This window comes from Syngnathus acus, chromosome 17 (assembly GCF_901709675.1).
Source record: "Syngnathus acus chromosome 17, fSynAcu1.2, whole genome shotgun sequence".
NCBI classification, from domain to species: domain Eukaryota; kingdom Metazoa; phylum Chordata; class Actinopteri; order Syngnathiformes; family Syngnathidae; genus Syngnathus; species Syngnathus acus.
The window spans coordinates 1,904,349-1,919,372 of record NC_051102.1 but is presented as its reverse complement, the minus strand read 5'-3'; the positions used below and the strand labels follow the sequence as shown (position 1 = coordinate 1,919,372).

The 15,024-nt window shown below is 42.1% G+C and overlaps 1 protein-coding gene across 11 annotated transcripts in view; it reads left to right on the top strand.

Moving 5' to 3' along the window:
* Window positions 1–15,024, top strand: part of LOC119136981 (receptor-type tyrosine-protein phosphatase mu-like) — a 102,429-nt gene that overhangs the window by 23,294 nt on the left and 64,111 nt on the right. For all 11 annotated transcript variants that reach the window (XM_037275909.1, XM_037275917.1, XM_037275918.1 and 8 more), the window contains exons 2-4: window positions 2,003–2,125; window positions 11,400–11,674; window positions 14,734–14,812. In XM_037275909.1, coding sequence (XP_037131804.1) covers window positions 2,003–2,125; window positions 11,400–11,674; window positions 14,734–14,812 — 477 coding nt within the window. The remainder of the gene's footprint in view (window positions 1–2,002; window positions 2,126–11,399; window positions 11,675–14,733; window positions 14,813–15,024) is intronic.

Here is a 15,024-nt window from a genome sequence, read left to right as displayed (position 1 = left end):
GACACTGATTCATTATTAAATGCGAAGAGTTCATTTCAAATGAATCACCCCCAAAAAAATGTATTCCTTTTGATGACTTTTTCTCCACCTGCCCCCCATCTTCTCCTCCTCTTTCCCCGCCGAGTCAGAATACATTTCACTCTGGCCGACGCCATTGATTTTGAATATCAACCCTAACCGATAAAAGCCACCTCTTTTGTACGCGGTCGTGCTGTGAAAGGACGGTAGGCGGCCTCGGGAGACGCGGGGAGGCGAGGCGAAGGATCTTGGAACTATTGAGTGCAAATATTGATGGAAGCCAGCCAGTGGCAGTGAAGCTGCGGCCAAGGAATCATGTAAATGCCCGCCGACTTGCATCTTGGCAACGCATATATTTGTATTTATTTCAAACTCTGAGTATAAAGTACATGCTCTTTTATTCTTGGTGGAATTTTGCAAAGGTGATGGAGGAGGTATTCATAATGTCCATGTGTGAATTTAGTTTGTTGGATTCACTATGTTTTTTAAAAAAAATCTTGTTTTGAATTTCCTGAAATGTTTCCCATTACTGTGTTATGGATCTCTGTGGCTCATCTGCCAATTGTAAAAATTCTCTTGAATCTCAGAATGTTTCCATGGCAAATGGTGGTATTAATGATACAGAATTTTTAATGTATTCTTTGAATTTTTCTGTACAAATTATTTATTTTGAATGTCATTTCAAAGCCATTGCAGTGGCAGTGGAGATATTAATAATGTCCATTGTGAATTGTTGTCATTGCTATTCACCATTTTAAAGACTTAATATTTCTTCTAATCTTTCCATAGCAACATTGAAGTTATTTAATAAATTCCAATCCAAATATAATTTTGGGAAAAAAAAATCAAACTCAAAATGTTTTTCTTTTGTTCATACATATTTTGCATTTGAGAGCGAGTGCTTTTGTTGCCAACAATATCCATCTAACGTTAGCTTGCATAAAGTCACATCCTTTGCTTTAATGACCACAAAAAATATCCCGTGGACCATTCCTCAGCATGTTACCTCTGATACTTTGGCATTTTGTATGTCTGCCCACCCCACCACCGCCAGCCCAAAGCAGACAAGTTGGCAAATAAATCATTAGCTGCTGCCCTATACAGCTGGATATTAATTATCTTGTGATCGCCGCTCATTTGCACGTTGTACTGAAAATGTCACCGCTGAGATGAATTGGAAAACATGGAGAAGAAAAAAAAAGCACATCAGCTTGTAGCCTTTATGCTGCAGAATGTCAGAAGAGATGACATATTGTTTTGGCTTGCCGTCTCACAGCAACAGTGGAACAGGAGCATGGAAAGTTGGATGGATTAATGTGGTTTTATGTTTTTTTTTTTTGAGGGGGGCTCGATTTGTACCTCTATTGAAAGCCCATTTCTGAAAGGAAAAACAGCTCAAGTACTCCACGTGGCCTTCAAGGTCCCCGGAATAAAAGACTGTATGTAGGAATCGATCATGCAAGTACAATAGCGTCACAGCAATAATGCTAGGGGGAAAAAAAAATAGTTCAAAAAGGGGCATAGGTTTGGGTGTTGATACAGGAAGCCTGAACCAAATTACGGCAACTTTCCTCTTTGTGGATTATTTCAATCATTGACCCATCATGTCGTGGACTATTTTTTGAATCCTTGTTACTCTTTATTCTGTTTTGGACAATGGTGATTACGAAGAATAACTCCAGAGAGGATCGAGAGCATGAATCATTGGATGCAAAGATTGTGCAAGCTCGTTGTGGACTATTTTTTTTAACTGTAGTTTAATTTTCCCATTTTTTTATTTCAAATATAAAAGTCGGGTCGTGGTTATTAGGGATAATTGGCGACAGGGTCAATTGTTTTAATAACTACTAAATAAATGATGACAACTAACTCATAAATAATTACTATAAATAGAATTTATTTGGCAAGGTGCCTGACCCAAAATACTTCGGGTATTTTCTAGTGTTTATTTTCTGTCTTGACTTATTCTTTATCTTTGTCACAGGTGACTGTAACTTTGCGAAACCTCTGGCAGCGTGTGGCTACAGCCAAGGCAAAGACGATGACCTGGACTGGGAGCAAGTGAATGCTAGAGAGAAGACTTCCTCTGACCCATGGATGCCCTCAGGTAAGGATAGAAATGCTAATATTTTTATTTTTTATGTGAAGTTTTGTTTTGGTTTTCATATTTTCAGCCACTTATTATTGGGTGTATATAATTGATTTTCAAGATTCAAGAATTTTTATTCACCATGTTTGCGCATGCCAAACAAGGAATTTGATTTCGGTACATCACAGCCTCTATTCAACATTTAGGTGACTAACAACACTCAGGATGTGTGAAAAATGACAAATATTCTCAAACATCCCCTGATCTTAAACTCCCAGGAGGGCAAGGAAAAACTCAAAACTCCAACTACCGTATTTTCCGCCCTAAAAGGCGCACCTAAAAACCTAAAATTTTCTCAAAAGCCGACAGTGCGCCTTATAGGCCAGTGCGCCTTATATATGGATCAACTGATGAATTTGTTGATCCATACTGGTTGTACACAGTGCTCTGCCAAAATGTTTCAGTACGTTTTAGTACGACTAGTAAATTACAAGGTCGCATCGCTTCCCAGCATTACGGCAACTGTAGTCAGGGGGCGTCACCGAATAGCTGTTGTACCCGCGAGGCTATTTCATGTCAAAATAGGCTGCTCTGTTAATGTTTCGAGTAAATCTACGGATCGATATGGAAGGGAAACATAGGTAAGTAGTACCAATGCGTTAGATCGAACTTTAGTCAGTTCCGATCATTTTATAGGAGATCGTTTGAGAAACGCGATTGTTTACACTTTGCTGAGGCTCATGGGAGATTGCGAGCTGAGGCTCGTGAGACTTTGCGGATGGCTAATGCTATTGCGATAGCTGCTATACGTACCAGGCTATTTCATGTCAAAATAGGCTGCTCTGTTAATGTTTCGAGTAAATCTACGGATCGATATGGAAGGGAAACATAGGTAAGTAGTACCAATGCGTTGGATCGAACTTTAGTCAGTTCCGATCATTTTATAGGAGATCGTTTGAGAAACGCGATTGTTTACACTTTGCTGAGGCTCATGGGAGATTGCGAGCTGAGGCTCGTGAGACTTTGCGGATGGCTAATGCTATTGCGATAGCTGCTATACATACCAGGCTATTTCATGTCAAAATAGGCTGCTCTGTTAATGTTTCGAGTAAATCTACGGATCGATATGGAAGGGAAACATAGGTAAGTAGTACCAATGCGTTAGATCGAACTTTAGTCAGTTCTGATCATTTTATAGGAGATCGTTTGAGAAACGCGATTGTTTACAGAGGGCTCGTTGGTTATTGGCTAGTGGATGCATACCGCAACCCTAGTCAACCTCAGTTTGATGCAGTATAGCTTCTATTTTACGCGCCTTATAATCCGGTGCGCCTTATATATGGACAAAGTTTTAAAATGGGCCATTCATTGAAGGTGCGCCTTATAACCCGGTGCGCCTTTTAGGGCGGAAAATACGGTAGTTCAAATTAATTATTATATTATTATATTACAGGAAAGAAAAATGGTATTCTGAGAAACGGCATTTGATTGCCCACTGAAGTTGTCGACGCGGTGAAGTGTTTCCATGAGCGAAAATATTCTTTGTTTGCTATCCACCTTTTCCAGTCTCAGTTTTTGCATTACTAGGCCACAATGGATTTTCAATATCAATCTCCTGCTAAAAATGTTTTGTGTCAAATGTGGCAAGTGCTCAAGGCTCAGTGATGGACAGATCACCACATTTATGAGCATTTTTTTTTTCTTTGAAAAACGTTTCAAGTGGCGATGCCTTCAATTACCCCATGTCGATGCACAGCCATGGGTCGGGATAACAATCTCTTGCGAGAGGTCATTTTCGCTGCAATTCCTAAGTATGGGTGAAGAGTGAAGCGGTAATCGGAGGTGAGATAGCTTTTTACGCCACCCCAACGCCTTCGGAGCGTAAAACAATTCCAGCATTCAGGCTTTCTCAATCCCTTTCGGAGTGGTCAAAATGGAGGAGGTGGAGGTGACAATTTGACATGACAGGTTGAGTGCTGAGGAAGATGCTAATTACGCTGTGGTGGAAATGAACAAAAAGGACAAGCTCAATCGGTGGGGCGGTGCTACAAGTCTGCACGGAGTGGCTTTTTAATCGGCGGTGGTGAATTTCAATTTAGACCAAGCATGAGGTGTTCATGTGATTGCGGATTATTTCAAATTGGTCGTTCATTGTGCAATGTGGGGATTTTGATTAGCAATTGCTGAGTTGTTATCGCAGGAATTAAGAACTATTGTGAACACATAAATAAATAAATTTTTGTTTTGGTGCTCATTGCCTCTTGTGAAGTAATGTCAGAGCGGAAACAAACTGATGTCAGCAAAGCTAGTTAGCTGGTTAGCTAACATGGTTAGCTAGCATCTGCCTCAGTAGCGAGTCTTTAGTAGTTATTTCACTGTTTGTAGACACAATAACTCTCGCTGCTGATTGGAAATGTTCAGCGTCATAATATTACAGAATATTAACATCACCTTGAATTTGTTGAAGAGCGATGAGTGACGCTTTTTTAAATGTGATATCATATTGGTGGTAATGCTTCTTCTAGTGGCGACTCTTCGCGATCATGAACCGCATATCCTTCCTCAACCAGGATTCAGAAAAAAAAATCTGAGTTACTGCCCCCTGTCTACCTGCCAACCTTAAATGATTTTAGTTCTGTTATATCTGTTTTGCCAAATGGTTGGTATTTAACTGGCAAGTGGCGTAGTGGCATTAATCACAACGCGTTTTAATTATCGTTAAATTTAGAACACGTGCGTGGTGTTTATCTGTAGGTCACCCTCTTCGGAATTCTGCCGTGACCTTTTGCCCAGCCTCCCTGTGCCCTGACATTAATCAAAAGTGGAAAGCAATTTCTTCTTAACATTTGGCCATACATGGCAAACGGGGTTCTGGTTAAAATTAGCGAGGACTCTGCTAATTGACTGTGTCACCAAGGGTAGGCCCGACACAATTGAGGCCCACCGCAATCCATCCTCTGGCGAGGAAAACAACATCCATCACCGGCTTTGTTAGAACATGAAAACTTTGTCGTTCCATTAGTGCCATTCCTCAGGTGTCTGGCAGTGTCTGTGCATTTTAAGCAGAAAACGTGGCCTTGGAGTGACTACAATGCATTCTAATTAATTCCAGCATGCGCCTCACTGATGGAAAGGCTCACATAATTAAAATTGATCGACTTATTATAATTTTAAATATCACTATAGGGAGCCCACGTGGCTGGTACAAGGAAAGAGGAGGTTGTATGGACCTGAAGTATAGTTTAACCTCATGCCAAACAGCTCATTTACATACGTGCACTTCATCATGCTTTGCTGTGGACTTTAGATTGTAGATGATTTCCAATGATTCTATTTTGTTCTATTATGCAAGGTGAGTGTATAAATTATTTCCAGTGTTCACGATTTTTAGTATTGTGCTCAGTTGTGGTCCAAATATGTCACTGGTGAGCGTGATTATTTGTCGTCATTTTAGTCATGTACTGTGTAATTTATTTTCTTGATTTGTACATAAAAAAATTTGATATGCATACACAAACACACAATATATGCTTTTGTTGTGGGACTTTTGGAGAGGTTCCACTGTTGTCTGTAAAAAGAACCTCATTCTGCCAGTCCTGCACTATTGTTTTAGGCGTCACTATCCAACAAGGCAACAAAGGACCTGACCAGGATGTTCAATTGGCCGGCGCGCAACATATTTAGAGCGAGACAAGAAGTCATTAAGCCGGCGCTGCACTTTCCGTTGTGCCCGGCATAATACACAAACCCTAATTAATCTCAGTTTGAGACTCTTCCGCCATCCTTTTTTGCTGTGATTCCTTGCAATGAGCCCCAAGGGAGGGCCGGGCGGGCTGCAGTTTTTGGAGAGTCAGCTGGGATTCTCTTTTCAAAAGCCACGTCCTCCCCAAATAAATAAAAATAAAAGACAGGGGTGGTATTAGCGGCCTTCGAATTGGTCCGAGTCACCCTATAGATGCCCAAGCATGGAATCAGAGCTGCAGGGAGGCATAAACAAGGCCATTTGCCAGTCACATGTAGCAATTAGGAGGATAACGCATCGAAGCAAACAACCAAAGGGACAGAATCACTTGTCACATTTCCTTCGTACCAGGGGTTAGATGACGCAAGTTTGATTTACACCACATGGGTGACACCCTTTGCAAATAAGTAAATTAATTTGAAAATAGAAAAATAAACACTATTATTTGGTTATTTGTTAAAGCTTTTTTATTGTATTTTGCTAAATTACCTTCTTTATAACTATGTTAAAAATATGGTAACAAAACATCACCATAAGTAGGTCAAACTGGATTGACTTACAAAAATTCTACCAAGTTGAATATCAATAGTTTGTAACAACAAATAATGTAGAAAAATATTAAATGCTAATATTTAAAAGTATTTTAACCCAAAAAACATCTTCCAAAAACACGTTTATTCATTCATTTGCTGAACTGCTTATCCTTGCGTTTTGTACTTTACCATTTGTACCAATCTCAATAGAACAAGCTGTCCCTTACAACAGGTTGTCCGTTGTTGTTTTGGATGTACTTTGAAGTGAACGAGCAAAAGGAGGGACGACGGGAAGGGCATCCTGCATTGAATCAGAATTCAAATCACATCAGCCAAAGATGGGATTTGCCGCCGTGGGACGAAGAGGAGGAGGGAGGGAAGTCGCGGCCTTGGGGGTGCACTCTGTTTCACAAAATAAACTAATTGCTTTTAGAGCCATTCACAAGTTTGTGTGAGGTCCCGCCGCAGAGTTGGCAAGGTTAAGGAGAAAGCCCATTATGCGATTAGAAGACCAAACGCAACTTCAAATTATGTCATCTTGATACATTTGTGGATTAATTCCCGTGTGGGGACACACACGGTGATATTTGAGATGTTTGTGCATGCATAAGGACCAGCGGCAAACTGGATTTGGACAAACAGGATTAAGGCGGCACACTGTAATGTTACCGTGGAGGACTTATCTGCATATTCCAACTTCATTGTATGCACAAGTTTGTGAAAGTCTGTCATGGAATGTAATAAGGGTGAATTGTTGCCCGCCAATGAAGGAAGCAGCCGGGAACGGTGGTCCTGATTGACGCTTTGAGGTGAGCACGTACGCCGTCTTTTCATGGGGCCACCTTTCATGTTGGGCTATATTAGCAGCCGGGGCCATTTTGATGGCAGGCACGCAGGACGGACAGACGGCCTCGTCTTCATTGACATTTCCCGAGTGGCAACTGCGCTTTTCTGCCGCCGCGACCTCTCAGAATTTTATGAGCAAATGAGAGCTGCAAGGCTTTCGGGGTTTCAAAAGCGCCCCTTCATTTTCATTCAAGCCCCCCTCATCCCCCGCCACCGCACACATAATGATTTTCTCCGAGTTCACAACCTGAGCACCGGAAAAATAATGAGTGCACGTCTTTATTGCAAATTATATCTTCTGCTCTGAGCGTCATTTGCTTTCAAATTCAACTAAACACCTTCTAACTGTAGACTTTGATCATTGCAAATACATTTTTAAAATCTTTATTGTGGCATAGGAGCGCAGCGTTTTCGTGTTTGGACTTGTGGAAATACTGTATCAAATAAAAATGATGCATAAGATGACACTCATTGATACTGTATCATAAATAAATTATCTCTCTGTATTGATTATTTGTCCCCATCTGTTTGACGAACATGTCAATCGTGATTAAACCTTACACATTTTTAACGTTTGCCTTTGGAAAGGGTATCAATACAGCCAAAAAGATGCACAATCTTTATTTTGTCTCACCCCTGCTTGCCATAGTTAGTTGATGCAATTCAACACAGTTCAGTCCTATATAGTAAAGGTCTCTAAAAAGGTCAGAATCATCAAAAGTTGTGCAATCAATCAAACGACACAAAACAGAATTCTAAGGCTGGTTGTAGTCTTGTGTCGCCCCTCAAATTTTCTTGTCATTCCAAATTGTACAATTTCAGGATTAGCAAGAGGGTGTCTATGCACTACTTTTCTATTCAGTAGGGCTATGGCCTGAGTAAATGAAGCTCCTCCTCTTACTTCAACATAGTTCCGTAGCACCAAGATGGTGCCAAATTTGACTTGTTCAGCCTTGGGAGAGACGTGGACTTCACTGTGCTGGATTAAATCATTAGTGACAGTAAATTAGCAAACAAGTAATGGGTGAGTAAACCGGAAAGAAGACAATTCAACCAAAAAAAAAAAAAACACGTTTTCCTGTCTATTAATTACCATCCGAGCACTATCACCTTTGCCATTTCGTCTTCCGCCCCTGTGACCACGCATACTGTGTGGACCCGCCACAACCACCACCAGCTAATTAGCCAGCAAAAGCACACGAGCAAAAGATAATGACACTGATCTCAATGTCGTGCTAATGCACCGCAGGTGTATTTTTCCTTTTTTTTTTTTTTTTTCCTTTAATGGTGGCGTGTTGAAGATCAATTAAAAATGGAGCGCGCTCTCAAGGCTGCCTCACTCGGGTACTCGGGCCATCAGATTTCTTATTATTACAAATGTAGGCCACCTTCACCTTCCATTACAATCACGAGGTGCAGAACACACAGCGAGGCTATGAAAAATGAATTAGATTAGAAAATGAAGTGTCCCTGACGTTAATGTTGCTGCTCTTCACATGTGAATGTGAGAAACTGAAAAGAAATGTGGATCTTTGAAGTTTGATGGTGGGGGGGGTGTTTGATTTAGTTCATCAGTCAATGTTTAGTTCTATCAAATTCACGTGGCGTTCATTGTGGATTAATCTCAGCCCAATAATCGATTGATACCTATTAATGCTCGTTGATTAGTTTCATATAAAATGACTACACAAACATCAAAATAATGTATCCTCTAACTATAGTGCAACTGAATATTGACATTAGCATGCTTATGATAGTTTTGCTACATGAAGGTCAATATATAATTTTAACTATGAGATGGGACAACGCTGTAAAAGAATCACGCAAATTTCACTGGGAAATATAAAAAAATAAAATAAAGAAAAAACTGGTTCTCTGCCAAGCATGTCCACCTAATGTGCTATTATTTATTCATTAAGAGGACCTTTTTAAAAAACTAGGGGTGTACTTCTGTGATATTTACCTCCCTATTTACCAAACAAAAAGTGCTTTGCTGCTGTGATCGAGTGTCAGCGTTGACATTGCAACGCGAGCTGCAACTCCACAATTCATCAAGTCATCTGGAGGTGTTGATGCCTCACCTCGCCACAAGCCAGATGGCTAAGTATTAATAACCCAATATCGTCCGTCAGCCGACACCTGAAACGCGTCAAAGTCGCCCCCTTGTTGGGGCTCTGCTTCCTGTATCAGAAATAATGATACGGCTTTAATCAGAACGCGGATGACAACAATGAGCCACACACCGGCAACCGTAATTATGGTGGCCTCACTCATTAGGGGCACTTACCGCTGTCACCGTATTTGGATCCAAATACTTAGCTAGCCTCGGGATCCGACCAGATGGCCGTTCCCAACCTTCTCCATCTCTCCTGAGCTGTGCTGCACCTGTTACATAACTTATTCATCAAACACCCAAAAAAATAAAAGGGAAACATTTTTTTTAGCTCACTCTGGGTCATCTCTGGAGCTGTTGCATCCTGTGATTTGTTTGGTTGCCATGGAAATGGCCCAGTGGTGCAGAACGTACATTCTTGAGTAGCACAATTCATTTATTCCCATTAAAATGGAGCATCCGCTGAAGAGAATAACCTGACTTTAATAGTTTTTAAGGTAATTAAATTTTATTCTCAGAACCCTAGGGCGGTATAGCAACATGAGATGTGATGGCCCTCAACAAAAAGGGGCCGGCCACCTCGAATTCCTCAAACTGCAGTCCTGAATGGCTCTTAAACTCCAAGCAAGCAACTTCCAGGGCTGGATTTTCAAATCCTACTAGTGGCTCACTACTCAACCTAAGATCTGAAGATTATGGTGTTATTTTTAAACTGATGGTCATCTGTAACATAAAATGAACATGCAGTGCTTCTACTGAATCAAGAATTATCTTATCGTTTTAAATTAAAACCCTAATTATTGCGGAATACAGAAAGCCGCTACATAAGTCTGCAGATATGTCCCAAGAACTGAGTGCCTTAATGAGAAAATGCTCTTATCTCTTGATATATTGACCTCTCCGACTATTACCATTAATAAGAATACAAAACAGGCCAGCCTAAAGATGAAAGATATTCGTGGCGACTGTTTTCCTTTAGCGAGAGAGCAGGAGCAAGTGATGGGAAATCAATAAGTGCCCCCCCATTTAGCTTTTATTGCTTGGGTTGGATATTAAAAGTTCAACTAATGCCCCCCGTGTGGTTGCCAATAAAACACAAGTGAGAAATATTATGCTGGCAAACTGACAAGACGACACGTTTGTTTTTGTCGTCGTCCGAAGCGATGCTGTGCGAGGTGGAGCTGAACGCTTCGAATCTCCGTTGTTAAAGTCAACATCTTGCGACAGGCTTGGACGCGCCGGCGCTAAAAAGGGGGCGAATAACGCCGAGTGCATCAGGCGCCCTCAGCCCGCCGCTCTCTCACAATAGCCTATTTGTTCAGTCAATGAGTCGAGCGCGCGCCGCTTGTCTTGTTGTGCCGCCCTTGTGACGCTCGACGATTCCATCTGTCTCTGACTCGAGATAACGAGCGGGTGGGGTGGAGGGATTCTGTCATGTTTACACGACCAAGCCAGAGTTGAGGGGAGGCGTAGAAGGGAGTCACAGTCGACAGAATCCTCAACTTAGTTCTTCTTGCCCCCACCCCCCAAGCCGGGTTCCCTGAGCAGCAAGTCATAAAAAGTCTCAAGATGCCGTGCCCGTGAAGAGACAGAAAATCTGACATTTTGGCTTGAAGAAGCCATTTTCCATTTGGACGTTTTCAGGGGTCCTTCAGAAGAATGCTGCCCAAAGATTTGGTCCAATTACAACCAAATTTGATGTACTTGCATTAGACAGATTAAGAGAATTTGAGGTTTTGATTGTGTGTGGGCAGAATAATGACCAAAAAAATAATGACTCACCATGAACACACACACACCCACCAAGCCAATTTGCAACATGAGATGTATATCACAAGAAGAACCCATGTCTAAACAGACACAGCAAGTCTGCCATTTTGGTTTGAGGCTGATTTAGCTTTTTTTCCCACCGTTTTTTTTTTTAACTCATTACCACTGACGGCTATAGACGTCAAATGCCCATTGGGGTGGCAGTGAATGAGTTGATATTATCTTATACTAGAGATTTTACCAAATTTGAACTCCATTTATTGGGGTCTCTTGTCATCTACATTACAGGTGCAGCCTTTATGATGGTCAACACTTCTGGACGTTTCTCTGGGCAGAAGGCTTCAATGCTGACCCCCCAGTTACGGGAGAACGACACCCACTGCGTCATCTTCCACTACTACATCGGTGGGCGGGACAACAGCCACCCGGGCCACCTCAACGTCTACATCAAAGAGAACAACAGCCCTCTGGGCACGCCCGTGTGGAACGTGTCCGCCCCGGCGTCTCGCGCTTGGGGTCAGGTGGAGCTGGCCGTCAGCACCTACTGGCCCAACTTCTACCAGGTGAGGAAACCCCCATCTTCTCTATTTTCCTTATATGAAAATAGAAATCTTCTCTAGTTTCCTTTTCTCCATAAGTAAAATGACAGGGCTTTTGTGGTGACTCCAAAGTCATTGAAGCCTCTTAACAAGACCAAGGCAGCAGACGGCGCTTCTTTTGAGGAGCCCCAAACAATAGCGTCCCATTGAAAATACCTCGTATTGATTCAGAGGCTACCTCTGTATCCATGGTAATCCGTTGGCTGGCTCCTCCATCTCAGGCCTATTTCTGAAACTCATTTTCACTTACCGGTGCGCATCAGCGACGGCCGGGGCAGAGTGATTTCACACTCGCCTTCCTATTAGTGTTTCGCCAGGCTTGTTCCCCGAGCCCACCAAATGTTAATTGATGCAGAGAGACCCCGTAACCTCCAGACGGTGGGGCCGGCTGCTCCGTCGGTGAATTATTTCATTATGTGCTAGGTGGGCGGTAGTGAAGAGAGGAAACCAAAGGCAGCCTGATAGTTCGGTTAACAAGGGACACTGCTGAGTTTCTCGCTGTCGAAGACAAGATAGGAGAGGACACTTAATGAGGTGCGTGGACACCAGAGAGCGAGAGGCAACAGTTGAGAGCTTCTGCAGTAGCCTTATGAGACAATTTAATGCAATTACAATCAGATTGAAACTTTTGTACATTATTTAGTAACTTGGTGGTTTTATTAATAGGTCGATTTAAGTCTCTATTGAAGGCCCACGTCCGCTACCGACAAAAGACTGTGTACCTGTTCCTGCGGATGCTTTGTTCCTGTACCTGTGGGGTTGTGCATCCACTAGAGATTTTTTTTTTAATGATTTCAAATTCATTTTACATTTCTCTTGAAAATTACGAGCTTTTGAAAAAAAAATTATGTTGCCATTGCCACCTGTAGAAATAGCAGCCATGAGACATCTGTCATTTATTACCGTGAGCGTTTTTAAGGTCGCTGAGGAGAGCAAAAACATACACATATGGCGAAGGATCTTCTTAATTTTGGCCACTGCTAATCAAGGCTAAACTTAGTCCTATACAATAGACAAATGGCTCAGAGTTTTTGATGACCACCTATTAGGAAGACAACCGAGAGCAGGTTCCTCTGGAACAAATGTGACTAGGTGAATATTTCTAAAGTGAAAGGTGGCAATTATCTTGATTAACTGGCAAGGAACAATCACATTACAATAATTATATGACCCAATTTTCCACTATTTGTAGAACAAACTATGAATCGAAAATTAAGCGTGTCTACCGTAGCGCTGCATGATGGAACAGCAAGGGTAATGATCCCCATCCAACCCGCAGCCACAAAAGCGTTTGAAACGGTCGATAATTACCAACACGCCGCTAATTACCGCTATCTTTAATTGCCTGCTAACCTACACAATTGTCAAAGGGAAGCCACCTGATTCTTAATTATTTTTTAATTACCAGCAAGGCTTCTTTGGCTGTCACGCCAAGGAGATTCGCTAGGTCATCCAGAAAACTTTGAATTCTCGTGCAATTACAAAAAATTTTGGTCATATGTTGAGCTGTCGCGCGTTGTGAAAAAGCCCCACGTGCTCATCCTTCTTGATTTCAAAACAGTGGGGCCAATGGCTGAGCTAATCAATCCCACTGTAATGTACTACTTAGTAACATCCCTTGGGGTGTGGGGTGACGGCGGCATTGGCGTACTGCCCGTCCCTCTGACAAATGAGGGAGTTGAACTTTTTGCGGCGACGTCGTTTGCGGCTCGCGATTCCCCCTCGCGAATACGAGGTCAGGCCCAATTATGCCGGGCGCTATCGTTGACGCCGGAATCAATTATATCGCAGCTATTAAGACGGGTTGACTGATGTCTGTTGCGCAAACAAAAGGATTTCAATTAGGCGGCCGGGTCCAGTTAATTTGTCTGATGGCAACGCGCGAAGTGCTCGGCCTTTTAATTTCCTTAAATTAATCTGTAATGAGGCCGTCATTGGCAGCCCCAGATATTTGCTTTCATATTTGGTGCGGAATTAATAATTAGACAGCCTTATCTGAAGGCATCCGGCCTCCCCGATGACAATGAGCTAGCGCGTGTGGAGGCTGCAAAAGGAATCCGAGATGCTCAGTGAAAGCCTTGGGACAGCAATTCAGTGTGGCGTCCTAAAGCAGGAACATGCCCAGTTCTTGCGTATGTATGAATGTATAGACGAATGGAATGCAGGACATGTGTAAAGGAGTCAGCGCGCCCCACCCTGAGATTGGCAAGGCGCGGACATTCCGTTTCCTTTTTTATCACAAGCTTAGACCAGCAAGTGAATAACTGACATTCTGCAGGGACACGCCCTCAAACAGGCCTTTTTTTTTTTTGACCCAGCAGCTCATTCCATAGAACAAGATGACATGGATTTCCACATGACTGCTGCATGCTTTATTCGGAATTTTGGTCAGTAAGATCAACACTTGACATAGCAGCTGTGCAAATTAGTCATCAGACAGATGCCATAATGCTACCGCTAGCAAATCTTTTTAACCTACCTCATAACAAATTTCCCCAAACCCCAAACCACCGGTCCCTGATTTACGAGTTGAATTAATTCCGAGACCGCAGTTGCAACTCAAATCAATTTCCCGACTAAAATGACTGCGTTACAACATATTTTGTTTATTTTCAAAAGAAAAATTGCAAAATATTTTTAATCTCAATAAAGACATTATAAAACCCAATAAAAATAATTTAAAGCAATATACTGGTTTTAAAAAAGTGTAATTTAAGCATTCATGTGTCAATCAAGTTAGTGAACATCCACAGCCTTGCCTAATTTTTCAGAACACTTATTTTGTATATATGCACAACTTTTGAAATGCAACTCCAATGCAACCCGAATGACCTTGCACAAGTAAACCCAATGGAAACTGGATTACATATCAAAAAGAAATAGAACTGATAGTCTTGCACGTCACACTGCACATCAGCTTGGACATATTACAAAAATAATGCAATTCACTCGCTCTCCTAAGCACTCGGGTAGCTTCTCATTTTTTATGGCCTGCCTTATGAGTCGTCTCTCTGCTCCCCCAGATCGTGTTCGAAGCCGTAACCTCTGGGCAGCGCGGCATGCTGGCCATCAAAGACGTCCTGGTCCAAGGCCATCAGTGCAGTAAGTCCCGCCTTTTCTTCTTCTCCATCATAAAACATCATCAAGAAGCCATTGTCCCTTGCATGACACCCTTCCCAATATACACTGTTGTTCTCTTCAAGGCTTACTCGTCAAACAAAGGACAGCGGGAAAACGTTCTCCTTGTAGCTCCCTTAAGATTTACGAGCATACGGTTCGCCCGGGATGTTGGAGCGAGAGATTGTAGAGGAGAA